Source organism: Drosophila biarmipes, chromosome 2R (assembly GCF_025231255.1).
Source record: "Drosophila biarmipes strain raj3 chromosome 2R, RU_DBia_V1.1, whole genome shotgun sequence".
In the NCBI taxonomy this organism is placed as follows: Eukaryota; Metazoa; Arthropoda; class Insecta; order Diptera; family Drosophilidae; genus Drosophila; species Drosophila biarmipes.
Genome location: NC_066615.1, coordinates 12,303,959 through 12,322,331, shown reverse-complemented (window position 1 = coordinate 12,322,331; position 18,373 = coordinate 12,303,959). Strand labels below are relative to the sequence as shown.

General features: G+C 50.0%; 2 protein-coding genes across 5 annotated transcripts; one reads left to right on the top strand and one right to left on the bottom strand.

Annotated features, from left to right (window-relative positions):
• The first annotated feature begins 104 nt into the window (after positions 1-104).
• Positions 105-2,205, top strand: LOC108030226 (putative inorganic phosphate cotransporter). Its single transcript, XM_017103016.3, has 4 exons — positions 105-286; positions 366-502; positions 651-1,748; positions 1,804-2,205. The coding sequence occupies exons 1-4, from the start codon at positions 226-228 to the stop codon at positions 1,999-2,001; spliced, it is 1,494 nt and encodes a 497-aa protein (XP_016958505.1). The 5' UTR covers positions 105-225; the 3' UTR covers positions 2,002-2,205.
• LOC108030225 (uncharacterized) lies at positions 2,196-14,111 on the bottom strand. Of its 4 annotated transcripts, none has more exons than XM_017103013.3 (6): positions 13,739-14,111; positions 9,751-9,798; positions 4,139-7,512; positions 3,891-4,076; positions 3,553-3,833; positions 2,196-3,496 (listed from the first exon to the last, which is right to left on the bottom strand). In XM_017103013.3, the coding sequence occupies exons 3-6, from the start codon at positions 7,499-7,501 to the stop codon at positions 2,677-2,679; spliced, it is 4,650 nt and encodes a 1,549-aa protein (XP_016958502.1). In that variant the 5' UTR covers positions 7,502-7,512; positions 9,751-9,798; positions 13,739-14,111; the 3' UTR covers positions 2,196-2,676. The 4 variants fall into 4 exon arrangements, with proteins under 4 accessions (XP_016958502.1, XP_016958501.1, XP_050743579.1 ...); XM_017103012.3 differs by having other exon boundaries at positions 13,748-14,111; XM_050887622.1 differs by lacking the exon at positions 13,739-14,111 and adding an exon at positions 10,131-10,165.
• Positions 14,112-18,373: the final 4,262 nt, after the last annotated feature.

The following is an 18,373-nucleotide window of genomic DNA, read 5'->3' as shown; positions in this document are numbered from 1 at the left end:
ATTCTGTTCAATCACAACTCCACCCCAATCCTCGCACTTGTTAGAGCGATAGCCTCGATAGTTCCACCCCTAAGCATTCAGCAGCTGGCGATTGTTGTTGTTATTATCAGCTGTGTTATGTTTGGATGCTCACTGGAGGTGTAGCTGCCCCCTTCCCAGTCGCCCCGTCGCTCCAATCCAACGCATCATCTAAGTTGGCTACGTGGAAGAGACTGCACCTGCAATATGGTGCTTGGATGCCTGCCCTGCTGCGGTCGCAATGGCTACCAGCAGATCGGGAACACAGGTGAGGCGGAGTGCCATGACCTTCTGGCCTTTGTTTCCGCACCCGCGATTATTCACTCGGCTATTGCGCACTTTCGCAGGTCCCCGGTTCGGAGTGCGTCATCTGCAGTGCATCCTGGTGTTCTTCGGCCTGGCCGTGGCCTATTTCCTGCGGGTGAATCTCTCCGTGGCCATTGTGGCCATGACGGACCGCAATGCCAGCAATCCGGACTTCCCCGTATGTATGCCGATTAGAGCTCTGGGTGAATCAACAATTATTTCATTGGAGGCCTGCCGATAACAGAGTTTCCAATGAAGTTCCATACAGAGCTCTAATTTAAATAGCCCTTTGCCTTATCAGCAGTTACAAAACTTGTTTACCGCAGGAATTCGACTGGAACGAGAGCACCAAATCGTACCTGCTGAGTAGCTTCTTCTGGGGCTATGTGGTCACCCAGGTGCCAGGCGGCTATCTATCCGCCATTTACGGCGCCAAGTACATGCTCTTCTACGGCGTGCTCATCTGTTCCTTCCTGGCCCTGCTGACACCCTTTTGTGCCGTCTATGGTGACTGGAAACTGGTGGTGGTGCTCCGGGCGGTCCAGGGACTCTGCCAGGGCGTCATCTTCCCCTCAACACACACGTTCCTATCGAAGTGGGCGCCTGCGGAGGAGCGCGGCCGTTTGGTGGGCTACAGCTACTCGGGCTCTCAGTTTGGGACCGTGGTGATGCTGTCCGTCAGTGGGTACATTGCATCCTCCTCGCTGGGCTGGCCCAGCACCTTCTACATTCCCGGATGCGTTGGCATCGTTTGGGCCTTCGTGTGGCTCTACCTTTGCTCCAGCACGCCGGCCCAACATCCCTCGATAACGCCCATGGAACGGAGATACATAGAGTCCTCCAATCAGGCACGGAGGCCCTCGGATGCGGGACGCGAGGAGCAGCCACGTCCGCCGACTCCGTGGCTGCGCATCTTCACCTCGGGGCCCTTTTTGGTGCTCGTTCTCGCCCACTGTGCCAACAACTGGGGCTTCTGGACGCTACTTACGGAGATTCCCACCTTCATGAAGAACGTGCTGGGCATGGACATCAAGAATAATGGACCGCTATCGGCGCTGCCATACCTCGCAATGATCCTGCTGACCTGTGTTTTCATCTGGCTGTCGGACGCACTGAAGCAAAGAGGAACCGTAATCCCCTTGGGCTTCTCAAGGAAGTTCTTCAACACGCTGGGCATGTGGCTGCCCATGCTGGCCTTGATCGGCTTGGGTTACATCACCGAAGGCGAGGCCAATGTCCGCCTGGCCATTGGATTGCTCACCGCGGCGGTGGCCACCAATTCAGCTACTTACTTGGGCTTCCATGTAAATCACATCGACTTGTCGCCCAACTATGCGGGTACACTGATGGGCATTACAAATTGCGCTGCTAATTTTATGAGCATACTGGCTCCCCTGATCGTGGGACTGATAGTCTGGGATGAGGTAATGGATCATTTACTCCTTTTGATTTTGTATGTAATCGTTATGGCCTTTCCAGACTAATCCGGCGCAATGGCGAATAGTATTCTTCTTCACCGCTTTTGTTTATTTTATTGGTAATCTGCTGTTTATGCTGCTTGGACGCACAAGGGTGCAACCTTGGAACACTCCCCTACCGACAAGGACGCCGTCGCCAGGAGGAGGAGGAGAGCCAGACGATGCTACCGAGGATCGAGCCCCGCTAATCGACGCATAAAATGAAATAGGACGTAAAACGTGGCCTAGGGACTGGTTGTAAATGTGAAACTTTTGTACCTTGAAGGAGAGGCATTCCATGGAATTGATGAATCGCAATTAGTATCGTATTACTAGCTATACAAGTGACACATATTTATGTCTGCATATATATACGGGATATATATACTATTTATGTATAAAGCAACAGCACACTGCGTGTGAATTTTTCGTTTCGTTTTTATTGATATTTGTATTGTTAGTACATGATGATGTACATATGGTACAAGACTTATGCACTGGCTATGTGGTATCCTGACATAATGCTAACTCTAGGATCTATCAACTAATTGCTCTAAGTGGAAATATGGAGGGTTCAAGGAAGGATGTTCGTAGAAATTTAATTTACTGTTCTTACGGAGAATTGGTGCTTATTTAACTCGAAATCCTCTTAAAAAATTCCTGGAAATATCCTCACCGTACCTAGGGACGCAAGACCCTTCGATCTTGTGTTTATCTTTCCATCTTATCCTTAACATATTTGTAGTTAAAGCTAGGTAATTACAAGTGGATACGGTTTTGTATTTTGGGCAAACGCTGCTGGAGGAGCGTTCTGGACCCTTGAACCCCATCCGTATCCCCTCTGCCCCTATTTACATGATGAATCCCTCTGCCTTCCGCTGCCGGAGGAGTGTGCTCAGTGCAGCTTGTGGTTGGCGGGCAGATCCTCGGAGCGGATGCATCGTCCGCGGTAGCAGATCTCCGTCTCGGAGGTGACTTTGGTCGAAGTGGATGTGGCGTACACCACGTGCTCCATCAGATCCTTGTGGAAGCTGTCCTTTTTGCTCTCCGCCACGGTGGCTTCCGTGGTGGTGGCCTCGTCCGCTGGCGCCAGAGTGGTTTTTTCCGTGGGCGAGGCGGGACTGGTGCGTCGGATGCTCGTGTACTCTTGGCGACGCTTACCCACGGCAGCCAGGGCGGCGGTCACCGCCTCGTCCTCGCTCTCCTCGATGGCAAACAGATCGTGCAGCTGTTTCTTCACCTCCGAGAAGATGCTGGGCTGCACCTCCAGGTCGTCCACATCCGCTGCCGTGTCCATGCGGCGCGTGGCGCTCTCCTCGCTCACGGGCAGGGTGGAGGTAATGGTGGCCTCCTCGACGCCTTGGGCGGTGGTCACCTCGTACTCTTCGGGCGTGGTGGGCGAGGCTACTGTGGTGGTCACCACCAAAGTTTCTGTCTGGGCCTCGGTGGAGGGAGTTGGGGCAATAGTGGTCTTGGGCAGCTCCTCCTTTTCGCTGGCTGACTGCAGGGCATTGTAGAGCTGAGGTCCCAGATTCTGGGACTCGGCCGTTTCGAAGTTCTCGGAGTTATCCGGGCTGCCGGACAAGCGGTTCTTCTTCTGCCACTTGCCACGCCTGCTCAGGCGACTGAAAGCGCTGCTGGTGGATTCAGTGGTCGTGGCATCCGGTGCCTTGCCCATCACTTCCTCTAACAGCTCGGCAAAGGATTTCTCTGGCCTAGGGGAAAAATATTAGTATCTATTAAGATAGTTCACATGGATCCAAACTCTTACTTTAGATTGGGTGCCATGATGGTGGTGCGCTGCGCCGTCGAACCCCCGAGATCAGCAGCCACGTTGATCTCGTAGGTCTCCGGCTCATTGGTTGGTCCTGCTGTCACAATCTCCGGCTCGCTCTCGAAGTTGTGCGTCTCGGTCTTGTACTTGGGACTCAGCGGCTTGAAGCTGTTCGAGTTGGTATTGCTGTTGGCCGTTTCCGAGGACGGTGACCACTGGGACTCCTGGCCCTCCAGCTGGAAGGGCTGCTTGTAGCGACGACGCTGGGTGATGGGACTCTGAAGGAGGATCTTGTGTTAGTAGTGTTATAAAGGTAGTACTTATAACAGAAGTACCACTGTTGCCTCCTTTTCCTTGGGCTCCTGGTTGTTGTAGCGGCTCAGCTTGCGCAGATTTGGCTTGTGGGTGATGGGCTCGGACTCCTCCTCGGGCGCCACTGTGGAGGAGGAGGCTGGATGCGTGGGACGACGCTGTCGCTGACGCACCTTCACCACTCGACGAGGTGGCAGACGAGCGCGGATCTTAGGGGATTAAAAAAAAATAAGTTTAGATGGAGTTGGAATTGGTATTAAGTAGATCTTACCGATGGCCTGTCCTCCGAGGGCGTGGTGGATGTCACTGGCGCCTCTGTCGTTGTGGTCGTCCTCAGTCTCGGGTAGTTCCTCCTCACAAAAGGCGAGCGACGCGTTGTTGTGGTCGTGGTCAGTGGAGCCTCAGTGGTTGTAGTTGTCGTGGTCGTCGTGGTTGGTGGCGTGGTGGTGGCCAGTGTGGTGAAGATGGGGCTCACCTCGTTGCGCACGATGGCCTCCGTGGGACTGAGATCCTCCTGGTTGGGGAAGTAGCCGGGGCCGTAGTTGTCCTTGGAGAACTCCTGGTAGTGCTGGGCAATCTGCATGGGCTCCAGCAGATTGGCGGGGAAGCCGCTCTGCTCGCTGCCACCATCGATGCTGTTGCTGGGCGTCACCGTGTACACCTGCTGGGACTCTGAGGCGGGTCCTTCGGTGGTGGCCTGCACATCGTAGGAGCTGGGAATGGCCGTGGGACTGGTGGGTCGCCTGGACGGGGCCTTGAACACCGGGTAGTTCTGCTTGAGCACATCTCGCTGGTAGTCAATGTCCTGATCTTCGTGGGGTTTGCCGTTCTTCGAGCCCTTCCTGGGCTTCGTCTTCAGGGTTTGGCGCTCCTCGGTCGTTGGCCTGTAGCGGATGCGGTTGGGGTTGCGGATGAGTGGGTTCCGGGCACTGGTGGGCCGACGAGTGGGGGTCACTGCCGATTCATCGGCTCCATCTCCGCTGGAGGCATCTGGCGCTGTGGTTCCCCGACTGCTGTATGGCCTTCTAATCCGGTGAGTGGGCAGCTTGCCATTGGACTCCGACTCCGAGTAGGAGACCGAGGAAGTCACCTTGGTCACCGCTGGCTTACGGGTGCGCAGCACTGGTCTCCTGGTGGGTCGCGTTTCCGGTTCCGCTTCGGCCAATGGTGTGGTCTGGATCTGCGGCTGCAGCTTGTCCTTCTCCTGCAGATTGTTCACCAGTCCGGGGATATCAGGAGTCAGGGCAGGCAGTTCCGAGGGCACATGGTAGGGATTCGGCTCGTACTCCACATTGCTGTTGTCCAGAATCTCGTTCTGCACCTGGTTATAGCTGGGGCGATGGTTCAGCGGCCCCTGCTGCTCCACATTGTTGTAGCCCACATCCGAAGTGGTCACCGGCACGGCAGCGGGAGTGTACAGATTGACTCTGTGCTTGGTCTTGATCCTCTGGGTGGTGGTGGTCGCGGGCAGGGAAGGCTCATAGTCCACCGAACTTGGGGTGTACTCGAAGGGGGGGTTGGTGGTGAGTGGCCGCTGGCGGAAGGCATCCTGCTGACGGAAGTACTGCTTCATGCGGTGCTCCTCCTCCGCGGTGGAGGCAGTTGGAGGCCGGGTGGTTAGTCGCGGAAGTGGCTCCTGGACGGGCTCCTGGACATACTGGGGATACAGTTGGCCACTGGACCCGGGGAACTCGATCTGTGGGCGCGTGCTGTAGGTGAACAGGGATTGCGGAGCCGCCGTCGTCGAAGTGGTGGATGTGGTGGTCGACGTGGAGGTGCTCGAGGTGGAGCTGGTGGTGGCCTTGCTACCCAGGGTCTTGAAGAAGTCATCTCCGCCGATCTGGTTGAGGGTATCGAAGGGGTTCTGGCTCTGGGCCTTGGTTGGCGATGGCCGATAGATGGGCTGCTGCTGTTGCACCTGGACACTCTGTGGTCGCTTCTTCTTGTGCCGCTCCTGCTTGGCGGGAATCTTCGGGGAGCTGACCTCCTGGATGCCATCCTGCACGTAGTAGTAGCTGAACTTGTTGCCCCGCTCGGGAACTTGACCTTGGGCCTGGATCTGGGACTGAGTGGTGCTCTCAAAGGGATTGCGGGTGCTGCTGACGGCAGCATATGGACGTTGGGGTCGCACGGCAGGGGATAATTGCTGCCCAGAGGCGACATCCTTGGCCCTGTTCACCACAATGGAACCCACATGGGGCTCCGGCAGCAGGATCTTGTTGAAACCGTTGGGTGTGCGGTAGCTCAAGGGAGCCACGAAGAAGGAAACGTCACTCAAATCGCGGTTTGAGGTGAGCTGCGAGAGATAGGGCAGGTCGAACTTGACATAGCCGTCGGGAATGGGCATGCCAGCGGGTCCCACAAAGATCTCCGGCGTCTGCTTCGTGGGCGAGTCGATGACAGAGATGCTGTGGGCATTCCTCAGGGCAGTGACCACATCGGACTGCGAGGGACGGGAACTGGATCGCAGCAGGAACATGGCCAGTGGCGGCTGATGAGCCTTGGGCTTGGGCTTGGCTGTGGTGAACTGCGTCTGCGTTTGGGCCTGAAGCTGGGGCTGCGGCTGCCCGAAGCTCTGGAAGATGCTCTGCGGCTGACTGGTGGTGGTGCTGGGTCGCGAGGTGGTTCCTGGGCTGAAGAAATCACTGCCCGCACTGGGATCCTGGGTGTAGAACTGGTTGATCTGGTAGGGATTCACAGCAGGTAGACCTGGGTTCACATTGAACTTGTTCACCTCGAAGTTGGAGTTCGCTCCCGACTGCTGTCGCTGCTGATTGTACAGGGTATCGTAGGGCACGTAGAGCAGCTGAACATCCTGGTCGCGACTGGAAGATGGAGCTGACGAAGGAGCTGCCTTGTTGGAGCCGAAAAGAGTGTCTGCTTCAGGGTCTACGGGGAAGACTTGTGGGGTCACACTCTGCAGCGAGGCCTGAGTGGGCAGGGGCTTTCCCAGGGCCTTGGGAGGCAGAACATCCTGCACGTAGTTCTGCTGGTGGAGTGGTTTGTTCAGAGCCTGGGCCAAGGGCTTCTGGGAGCCCAGCGAGTGGAAGTCCGAGCCAAAGGTTTGTCCCTGCTGCTGGCCAAAGAGCGAGGGCGGACTGAAGAGCGAGGAGGGAGCTGGAAATCCTCCGGCTCCTGCTCCGAAGGTGTGCTGAATCTGGTAGCCCGTTTGCAGGGTGGGCGGCGCCTGAGCCTGTCCCTCTCCGTTACCGTGGAAGGGCATCTCGAACTTGAAGAACGACTGCGAGGTTGGCTCCTGGCCCACGCCAGAGGCCTTCAGCGTGGCAGGAGCTGGTGGCGGCGCCTGGCGAAGGGGGAGGGCCTGACCTGCACTGTTGGGATACCGCTGGAACTGGAAGGGGTAGTCGAACTGGGAGCCCGTCTTGGTCAGATCGCCGAACCGAGCGCTGGGCGGGAAGGTCTGGGAGTAGGTCAGCACGCGGCCATTGCCCGTGCGATCCTTGCTGCCATCCAGCGGCTGTGCCAAGGGCACCCAGTCCAGTGAGTCCGTGTCGGAGGTGGCCACGTTCTCCAGTTGCCTGGACCACTTGGCGGAGGATTCCTGGTTTTGAGCCAGACTAGCCGTGGCCAATAGGCACAGCCAGGCGGCGGTGAGTTGGATGCCTTGTTTCATGGCTCAAGGGCCTGGAAAGAAATGGTCGAGATAAGCGTTTCATAAAATATTAAAGTTATTTTTGAATACCAAAAACCATAATATAAATTGTAATATAAAATGTAAATTATATAAATAAATTATTTTTTATTACATTATGATATTATTTTAATCATTATTAGTATTATTTTTGAGGAACTAACCGTGGCTTAAAGCTGAAACACGCCCTATGGATCTTAATAGCTTCCTGAACTCTTTTTTCCCTTTGCTTAAAATCGTTAAATATCTTTAAACCCTCAGTTTGAATAGTTATTTTTGCACGCAAGGCTTGACATTCTCAAATGCCAATTTTCGACCCAGAGCAAAGCAACCATTGTAGGCTTGTTTCTCTACCATTTTTTAATGAAGTAATTCTTCTGAAAGAACTAAATTTTTAGGCCATTTCAACCCACAATTATCAAAATTTCACAATGCAAGTGCAGAAAACATTAATGAATTGCAGGTTGTTTTTAGGCTGCTCGATGCTCGAAATACCTCGATGAAAGGTCACAAATAGGGGACTGCCTGCCGAAATGCCAAGAAGTATAATGCCAAGATCTCGAAACCGGAACACCCAGAACCGGCAGCTAATTGTCCCTTGCAATTACACAGATGCGAATTTGCATAGTTCAGCTATTGAATGCCCCATGAGATCTTTTCCCACTCTATGCATTTCTGCACCGGTTCGATTGCCCAACTTAAAGCCAAGGTCGCTGGGCGTTCAGTGCAGCTGGGATTGGGACTGTGGATTCTGGGCGATTTGCGCTTTTCACGATCGCCAGTGACCGGGGGGTTCAAGTGAAAGGTTTCTCCCCGTTTCGCTGGCAGGCTGGCTGAGCGGCTGGCTGGCTGGCTGGCCGGGTTGTAAATCAAGAGATAATTGCCGGGGTCTTGGCTCCGCGGCGGCATCTGGATTGGATTGGATTGGATCGGCTGCTGGTGTGGCAAGTGTAACTGTCGGTGCAACTGGTCGGTTGGCGGCGGACTCTGGCCATAACTGCTCCGGCCAAGTGGCCATAATTGTGCGCTTGTTTTCATTTGGCCAATGCGAGAAATTGCAATACTTAAGGCGAAATGCGGCTCTTGGCGTGGCTTTGGTAATGCGCCATTGAGTAGCCATGATCCATGAACCGCGATCAATGATCGGCGACAGATTTCCTCATTGCGAAACGGTTTTGCATACGGCTGGGATGCTAATTGCGTCATCGGCCGGCGTAATCACTGGGCCTCATTTTTTCGCTGTTCCACCAGAAGATTCGCCACATGAATATGAAATCGAAAGTGAGGCTGACCGAACTGACCAAACCTGATGGCCGACCACTGGCCAAGGCGCACAGCACCGCAGATCTCCTCCGATCCGCGATCTGCGATCCCCGACGACCACTTTCGTTTTCACTTTTCCACTGAATTAATCGCACACATGCCCCCGACGAACGGATGCCGCATTAAATGGGTTAAACGAAAGCAAGAGTCCGCGAAAAACGAAAAATGAAAACGGTAGAGCCATGCGAAATATATCGTAACAGCGAAAAACGGAACTTGCAGCGGTGCAGCAAGGCGGGAGAGCACTGTCTACAGGTGGCACAGTGAAAGAAGAAAGTTCACTCATGTGCCATTAAATGGGGCTGGGGCCAGGGCGGCGCGGCGGGCAAATACTAGAAATTAGACTCACATGCGGTCAATATTTCGGACCGAAAAAACCAGTTATCAAAAGGTTCAACAAAGCAAACAACGTCACACCTCAGTGGGTTTGGGTCGGTGTTTTCCCCCCCCTTCCGCAGAGGCGTGCTGCACTTGAAAACGCCGTCGATCATCGAAAGTGAAATGTGACAATGCCCTCGGAGAGCGGTGTCTGGTGCCCGGGCTCCAGGTACTCGAAGTTTCCCTTTCATTTCGGCGCGGAATCGAGGCGCACTTTCCTCGCTGGCGGGGGCGTGTCGCTTTGAAGTCTTACGAATTGATGGCGCGACAGCCGGGATTTTATGGCTGACCAAAAGCCAGCCGCAGAGCCGGATGTAAGCAGCCGGAGAGCAAGCACCTAAGCCGCTTAGATCTGCCAGAGTGCATGAAATCCGCGGAGGGATTACAGCTCGCTATCTGGCATTGACATTGTTTCATCGCCCAGCTGATCATTTGGGTGTGATCTAATTGGATTACTGGCGACCACACCCCCGAAGCCCAACTCCGCGGGGGCGTCGACAAGGTCACTCCATTTCCCATTGTGCACTTACCATAAACAGCCAACCAACTGGGCCCGAAGATCGTCGAGGTAACTGAAACTGAAACCGAAACAATATACCATTAGTTGGCTGGTAATTAAAAGGGAATGCAAATAATGGGGATTACACTATGTGTGCAGAGCCATCTAGAGCTCTATCTCGTGGATGTGGTAATGCCAACGGCATATACATTCGCCTCTCGGTTTCTAGAGCTCTTAGACTTTAATTGCATCTGGAGGCTGCAGCGGCTACGCTCAGCTGGCCACCTATGAAATGCGAAAAACACACCTTGGGGTATTTCTTTTGGGTTTTTTTTTGGGAACGCCTGCGGATCTGCAGCCGGGTTATTAGAGCGCAGCAAGCCAAGAATGTGCGTGACCCAAGTGACTCACCATTGGCAATCCGCTGGAAACTGTGCCAGAGCGTGGCACACACTGCCCGTCCCAAGCTTGCACAATTCGCGCACCAAATATTGACTGATTGTATCGCTCGGGTGCTGAAATCCATCGGCTGCAGATGTTCGAGTCACAGTTATGGCCAATTAGCGTGACTGGCTAACGACGGGCCCGGGATTGATGGCCACCGTATAGACGGTTTTTAGCCCTGCCCTGGCGAACGCATAAACTATGCAGAGCCAATGAACCCGTCGTTAAACTGAAAACTGAAAACGAAAAACGTAACGAACGAGCGACAACGAAGTGCACTTTTCCGACTGATGGCTGCCACTCGGGGGGCGTTTCCCTGCCGGAAAGAGCACCAATGCCAGAAGGAAAATCGGACGGAAAAACACTGATTTCTCGTTCGGCTAATTCCTCAAATTTTATGCCACAGCGACCCCGAAGAAATGTTTGAAATTATTAAACGAAATGTAAATTTCACGCAACGCAGAAAAAAACTAAACTTTCATTTCTCGCTGCTTTCCAAATGAGGTAAGTGGATTGCTGATGGCGGAGGTGGCCTGGGTTTGGGTTTTGGTGGTGTTTTGCTATCGGTGGCACCTGCTCAGCAAACCAAAACATGCCGCGGGCCTTGGCTTGCGTAATCCCAAGAATTTATGCTCGACCATTTGAAAGCGAAAGTATTTCTCCTCGGCACTTTTCGGTGTGCGTTTGGCATGCGTGGGAGCGCGGGTTGCGCAATCCGGATAAGCGGATATGAAGGGCCGTTTGACGAGCGGAACTCGCTGCCTTAAGTGGCCTAAACGCTTATCACTCGGCGCTCATCGCAAATCGAATTGCGCAAATGATGGGCCAAGCTAATTGCAAAATGCCGAGACTCTGTCGCCACTGAGCCGCAGATAACTGGCCCAAAACAATGTGACAATTGCAACAGAGCGGCTCTACTCTATATATATATATGGAAACCATAAAGCAAGCGCTGACAACACAAAGCGGCGGCAACTGGAGCAGCTGAAGAAAGCAAGAGTGGCTCGGAAAACACATAGCCACAAGTACTTGTTGGCCGCGGGGCTCATTCTGGCCCGGCAAAGGCTTGTGCAACGCGGCGAGGGTATCCACCAGATACATATTTACGGGCCCAGATGAACATTAGCAATCAATCCACATCCGTGACCAAGACACGGAGTGTGAGAAAAAATTCAGTAGGCCAAGACACTTCAACTTGTCGGGGTCTAGACGGCCGACTCTAGAAAACACAGAGACAAAACGGTGCAAAAAGCCCCAAATGGCCGCCTTGTTTTACCAGCCGGGTGCTGACTAATCAAGTGTGTGGGTTTCCGAGGGGTGACGAGCTGCCAGGGGCCTGCGATCTCTGGGCCTTGCATGCAACTGCAGATCACGACTCGGATCCAGCGGACCAGCAATGAACGCCCGGGACGGGAGCCATTCGAATTGAATAAGTTTTTGCCCTGGCTCAAATGCACTTTGAATCTGATATTGCCGCATGGCAATTACTCACACTTAGAATTCAGTGCGTGTCACTACAGCTGGATAATTATTGTTTTGAAAGACCGCTGAGCAAATCGATATCAATCTTTCAGAAGGGGAGCGAAAAAATTACTTATTCATTAGGAGACTAATTTTGAGCTGATATACATCTTACTTTTTCTTCGGTTTTAAATATTTTAATACATACGTTTAAGAGAGCTTTTTAAATTAAAATCAATCTTTTAAAATGGGATCAAAAAAATGACTTAGTTTATCAGTATACAAATTTTGAGATGTGGTTGGTTTTAAAAGAATTTTAACTTTTCTTCGTTATATTTAAATATACATTTAAAATAGCTTTTAAATAAAAAGCTTTAAATATTTTAAAATCCATCTTTTAAAAGGGGAGCCAAAAAATTACTTAATTCATTAGAAGACTAATTTTGAAATAAAGAATTTCATATAAATTTCAGGTATTTTTAACTTTTCTTCGTATAAAATATAAATTTAAGAAATCATTTAAAACAAAATTTTATAAGACATAACTTTAAAATAAATTTCAAATATTATAATCCTAATAAGGAAATATAGTTCATATACAATTTGTGTATACCGTGTACTATCTCCGGCACTTGAAAAAGATATAAAAGCAAAACACTTCACAAATCAGTATTTTTTAATAGGCATTGTAAAGTCAGGGCAAGATATGAATCGTAAATAACAGAATGCCTAAGCTATGCGACCTCATATAATCACTTTTCCCATTGTGTAACCGATAGCTTTTGGATAAACGCTCATTCAAATTTAATTTAGCCAAATTATCGTGTTACCGAACCCAACAGATAGCAGATGCATAACTGACCTGGCCGTATTAATTTCTCAATTTAACCACTAATTAAAGCGAGGCACCAAAGGCGAAAAGAGCGGCGGCCATTGGGTTCTGCAACGCAGTCCGGCGAACAAAGCCAGCTAACGAGGCGAGTTCGGGTCTTAAGTCTTTTGTTTGGCCCGCTGCGAAAGTCGTAATCCCGGCTCGACGCTTGACAAATTGAACGCTTTGCGGTTGAGTAATTGAAAGATTGAAAGCCACGCAGGCGCAGACCACACGGGTAGGACCGCTGGGCACGTGCTGAGCGGTGGAAGCTTCTGCAGCTACGCAAAGTCATTTGCACGTTTCACTTTCGTCGGGGGGAGGCAGTGGCAGGTAAGCACATCAGGCGCCACATTAAGACATGACAATAAAGAAAAAGTGAGTCTGAGCGGTATTATATTTTCTTGACACTTTCGCGAGTTTTGTTTACCCCTGCCCCCCGTATCGACTGGCATTGGCCGACGCGGCGGCTACGTGATTTCAGTGCGCTGCCAAAGGCTACGGTGTGCGGACTCCGCTGGACGTGGGCCAGGCAATTGGCCGGCCGGCGGCCGTCGCCTGCGTTTATTGTAATTAGAAAGTATTTAATTTCGAAAACGCTGTCCGCTCGCATAGAAAAGAGCCATGCTCGCATAAAAATAAACAAAAATTTCAAACAAAAACGACGTCGTTTACGTGTACCCTCTTCTCTGGAAATGACAAACCAACGAATAAGTGCGCACATTAGTTCCGTTGAGATCGGCTGCCGGATCGCAGATTAGGGAAAAGAAATGCTCGGAATATGTAAAATGGCCCGATAAACAAGATTTTTCTTGTCCGAAAAAGTTTCTCCAGGTGAAAATTGGGTTAATGAGGTGTGGATGAAGATGGAAAACCTCAGCGAACCCAAAGAATACCGATGGACCAGTTTCTTTTTCCTCTTTGTCAGGGGTCTCTAAGCCACCTTATCTTTTAATGAGGAAGTCTGGCCATAAAGCTTGACTCCAACTTGACTCGCTGGAGGATGGCTTGCTGGCTGGCTGGCTGGATGGACCATCGGTCTTTGGGCAAACAAATTGCATGCCAGCTAACGAGTGTCGGTGGGCAAAAACAAAATGAAATTTCCAAATAATTAGAGCATGAAAAAATAAACAGCAAAATTGCCAAGACAGCCAGATGCGTTCGGTGTGTGGTTAGCTGAGTGGAGAGCTAAAATTTCTATTCGCCTTTTTTGGCAATAATGAAGTAAAGAAATAAAACACACCCCACTTACCGCTCTCCCCTGCAGCTAGTGCTTCTTCCTGGACAGCGGCTGGTGTTTCTCTTTCACTTGGCTTAATTCAATTAAGACCTTTATCTGCCCAACTCGAATTGGCAAGCGTTGGAAGCAAGCGTTTTACTTTTCCTTTTATGTACTATGTTATTCAACTGATTGTATTGAATTTCACTGGGAACTCGTGCACTTGCAAGGGCGGTAGGACCACGCACTTTTTCGGGGAAAGGACAGAAAACAAATGTCGCTGGTACCACTGTGCGTATACGCGATGCGTATGAGTGTTACACTTTTCAGGCCAAGATATGTGAACGCAAGTTAACAGTTGGCCGGAGCTGGTTTGAGCCGCGTCTGCATCGTTGGCGTGCCGTTAACAGACTGAAGAAATGAAAAGCGTCGCGGGCCAAAGTAAGTAAGAGTGGTTCGCTCGTGGTTTTCATCCAAGTGCCGCTGCCGCCGCCGCTGCCACCGCCTCTGCCTCAGTCCGCGCCAGCAGCACAGCCGCAGTCGCAGTCGCCGTCGACTTAGGCGCAACTAAAGCGGCTTTTTACAGCCTTTGGGCCAACAAAAGACTTTGCCAACCGTCCAGCTCAGCTCCTAGCCGAAAAGATCCTCCAATGATTTGTTGTGGTTAATTGAAATCAACAGAAAGGCGAGGGGGTGGGCTAGTATCCACAAGAATGCACTAAATGCAAATCAACTCGGCCATAAATGTTAACACGTTTTAGCCAAGCTGTTCCAGTTTTGCAATCTTTACTGGCGACAAGTTTTTCTGCTGCCGCTGGGAAAATCGATCTGTGTGGGTCTCATGAGCGGTGCTACACCCCTCGCTGAGATACATCGATACCTTGCCGTACAATTCCATAATTCTGACTCAGTGCCATGCGGCTGGTAAGCCGTGCATCTAGCTTTTAATTGGCTTTTGGGCTCTGCTCTGCAGCCAAGGTCGTTGCGTTGCCACACAAATTCCATTATGAGTTTAATTGAATTGTTTGTTTTGGTTTTTTATGCGTTTCCTCGTATTTTCGGTTGGTTTCGTTAGGAAACGCGTAAACGGATTGATATGAACCAATTAAAACGCTTATAAGCCATTTTTCTCAGGTGACCTTTACCGACCGGTCTTTTGTTACAAATTAGTTACAAACTTAATAAATACTGTAATTACAAGGAGTGTTGCATTTTGAGTGATGAGCTTAAATGTATAGCAACTATAATTGCAGAGGGTGCGAAGTTTTGAGTTATGAGCTTAAGTATATGGGGTATTTGCCAAAATTAACGGAAAAAAAAGATAGATACACGTGTTAGTAAGTAACTAACTAACCAGTTTTAATGTGTAAGAAAAGGTAATAGCGATTTTTATGTAAATGATTCAAATGTGCACTTAATTTGTTGTAGAATTTGTTTAAATTTTAAGTTATAACAATTTAATTTTAATAAAAACCAACCCTAAAAATACATACTACATCCATTGTAAACATATTAAATTTAAATATTTTTTGTCTTCTAAACCCAATGCTTTTTGTTTTAAAATATGAATATATGTAATTTAACTGTTCTAGTTTATTTAAGAAAGATTTCTATCAAAATTAATATTTTCATCCTTGATTTCTACATTTTCTGAACCAGTCAAGCAGTATTAATAAATTTGATTATGAATTTAGTTCAATAAAATAAACAATTAAATACAATATTTAGTGTTACTATTTAATTTTTGTATCAGCACCAGTAATTTTTCTTTCCGTGTGCCCGTTTGGTTGCCAAATATTTCGCAGCCGGCCAGAACTGGCCTTAAATTGAGGTCTTTTTCAGCTTCTTTGGGGCAATTAAAATATTCTCATACCGGCGGCCGCTCGGCTTCCGCCAGGCAAACAATCGTCCAAGTGAGCCGTTTGCGGATCGTGGAAATTGAGTTAATTAGCATATTATCCAGCGTCCGCCATTAGCCACTTCGCATTGGGAAACCCAAGCCGGGCGCTCGCTTTTCCTTCGCATTTTCAATTTGGCAGCGGCCATCGCAATCGAGACGAGTGCATTGACAGGAGCAGCGCCTCGGCCGCAAATCCAATCAGTCAGCCTGTCAAAACGCCTGCCCACCTGTCTCCGCTCGCCTGCCGCCCCGGGTGGGCGTGAGTTATGTGCGGAGCGATGATGTACGAGGAGGGTTCCCACCTCGCGGCCTGAGTTATGTGACGGCGTCTTTCGGCGATCATTCAACCGCGACGGTATCGCACTTCCGCCCGCTGGTATTTCCACTAGAACAAAGCACTTTCACCTGCCGCAGCGATCGAGAATCGATTGAGATCGAAATCAATTGGCGGGCAGTGGTTGAGGGCGATTAGTGCTGACCTTTTCACAGGTGTCTCACGCCCAAGGCGATGCCAAATGGCAGAGGTAACAGATGGCGCGACCTTCAGCCCTGCTTATGAATGGCTTTTCCCAAGCTCTGTGCGCATTTTCCACGACGTATGCGGAAAAGAGCGACGAGATTTGCATAAAATTCGAGTCGAATCGTTCCCTGGTTCCCACAGCAGATACAGATGGATACGGAAAGATACAGATAGATCAACTTAATTGGCGCGCTATTTCTGGCATAATGCGGCCTAATTAGGCGCAGAATCTTTTCGGGGCCAGGACAGGTGATAAGGCGCAGATGGCTGATGTAACAGCGTCAAGATACATAAATATCCATCACTTATGCAACCGCTCCGAAGGAGAGAGCTGGGATGTCGATGCGTCGACGCATCGAGAGAAAAGTGCTTTTGGGCTCACGAAAGTGAGACAACTTTTTGCCCCATTCCCCCTCCGCGGTGGCTGGTGCCCAAAACGCTGGCTCTTGGCCATAAAACGCTTCCTGCTCCGCTGCATCCAGTGCGCAGTGGTCAAAATGTGGTCGAAATCTAAACTGGATTGCCGGCGGCGAGCCTCGGGAGCCCGCTTTTTCTGCGAGCGCCTCGCTGGTTTTCTTCCTTGTGCTTGGATTTGGGTTAGCCAAACATTTATCTCTTGGTTTTTATGTTGATGTAGCCGATGTGGCTGATGTGGCTGATGTGGCTGAGGTATCCAATGGTCGAGATGAGGGGATCAGGCAGGAGGGGAAGTGTATCAGTGGGTGAAGACAGCAGGGGATTGCTGCTAACAATGGGGCTCTAATCAGCTAATTTGGTACATGTTGCGGGTTACTGTTCCTGGTTTTTAGTACTCTACGAAGCGAAACTTATATCAATAAAAAATGCATTAAAAATATATTTGTGCTGAGCTTTTCTGTGAATAATTACCTACGATACAATCAATTTCAGTGTGCTATGAGTGCTACATTTTTCAATTATTTCCCAGGCACTTCGAAGAGCATCCACTCTCCGCATTTCACTTGCCGCCAGCGCGTTTATTTTTGGTTCACTCTGCCTGCAATTAAAATTTTGTAATACGGTGACCAAAAAGAAAAAAGATGGAAAACACATATATCCCGAGCACAAACAACATTACGACAAACACTCGCTCTAAACGGTCTTATGGAATGTGTGTTTTGTCGGGCAGCGAATAATTTTACCACTTTCAAAAACAAAAATGATTTTCAATTTCACCAAACCATAGGCCAGGGTGTCGGCAAATGGGGACTAAGTGAGGAGCCGCGACTGGACGTACCCATGATAATTATGCATGCGGCGTATTAAAAAGCGCGAACCTTAGAAACGAGTCAAAAACCGACTGAAATCGAAAACGAATCGAACCGAATTGAGTTGTGTGGCACTGGCACTGGGAAAACGCCGGGGATGGCGGCAATTTCACTTTCCTTTCCCCAAACTCGCCGCAGTGACTGCGACTGCATTTCAATTTTCCGCATTGGGAGTGGATAGTTTTTCATTTTCATATCGCTTTGGAGTGCTCTCTTCAGCTGGCATGTTAATGTAGGTCCGAGCCCCTGGTCAAGAGCAGTGCGCAGGGAAAGTGCGGCCTAGAGCCGCCCGGGGAAACAATTAAACGCCATGAAAGTGATTATCGAACGCAATTTCACTGCCAAAATTTCTGGCTTAATGTAATTTCAATTACGTGCTGGCCGGAAACGAAATCGAAGACAGGCAGTCGCTCACGATGTCACAACCGCTGGCTGGCAAATTGTAATGTGTTCCTCGGTGAGTCACGGATCAACGCGGTGGCATGCAGATTGCGTCGACCTGTCTCGTTCATCAGGCTGCGTGCACTGGGTTCAGGGCGGGTCAAGAGACCAGATCGGGGGCCACAGTGTGGTCCGCTGATGGAAAGACCAAGCTGGGGCACTGATTGAGATCAAAGATTTTGTTTTTAAAACCAAAAATCATGTGCCTCCCAATAGAGCATCTTAAATTGAATGAAAAACGCATGACAAGTACCAGTTCTAAGCCTGAAGCTAGGGAATCCAGTAAAGTGAACTTTAACTACAACTTCAGATTTTATTAGATTTATAAACCAATTTAATGCGGAGCAGTTTGACCTTGCTTGTGGTTGCAAAGAACTTTCATTTCTCAAAAAATCACAAACCCCATTGAACTTGTAATTTACCAACACAAGAACCATAATCAAAACATAAATATAATGAATTTTGGTATTTTTAAAGTGGACACTTATATTTTATTTTATATTTTATGACAA

Coding starts and splice junctions, on each gene's coding strand:
- LOC108030226 (XM_017103016.3), top strand. CDS start 226: ATGGTGCTTGGATGCCTGCCCTGCTGCGGTCGCAATGGCTACCAGCAG. Junction 503..650: donor CCAGCAATCCGGACTTCCCC/GTATGTATGCCG, acceptor TGTTTACCGCAG/GAATTCGACTGGAACGAGAG. Junction 1,749..1,803: donor GACTGATAGTCTGGGATGAG/GTAATGGATCAT, acceptor TGGCCTTTCCAG/ACTAATCCGGCGCAATGGCG.
- LOC108030225 (XM_017103013.3), bottom strand. CDS start 7,501: ATGAAACAAGGCATCCAACTCACCGCCGCCTGGCTGTGCCTATTGGCC. Junction 4,077..4,138: donor CCTCGGAGGACAGGCCATCG/GTAAGATCTACT, acceptor TAATCCCCTAAG/ATCCGCGCTCGTCTGCCACC. Junction 3,497..3,552: donor ATCATGGCACCCAATCTAAA/GTAAGAGTTTGG, acceptor TTTTTCCCCTAG/GCCAGAGAAATCCTTTGCCG.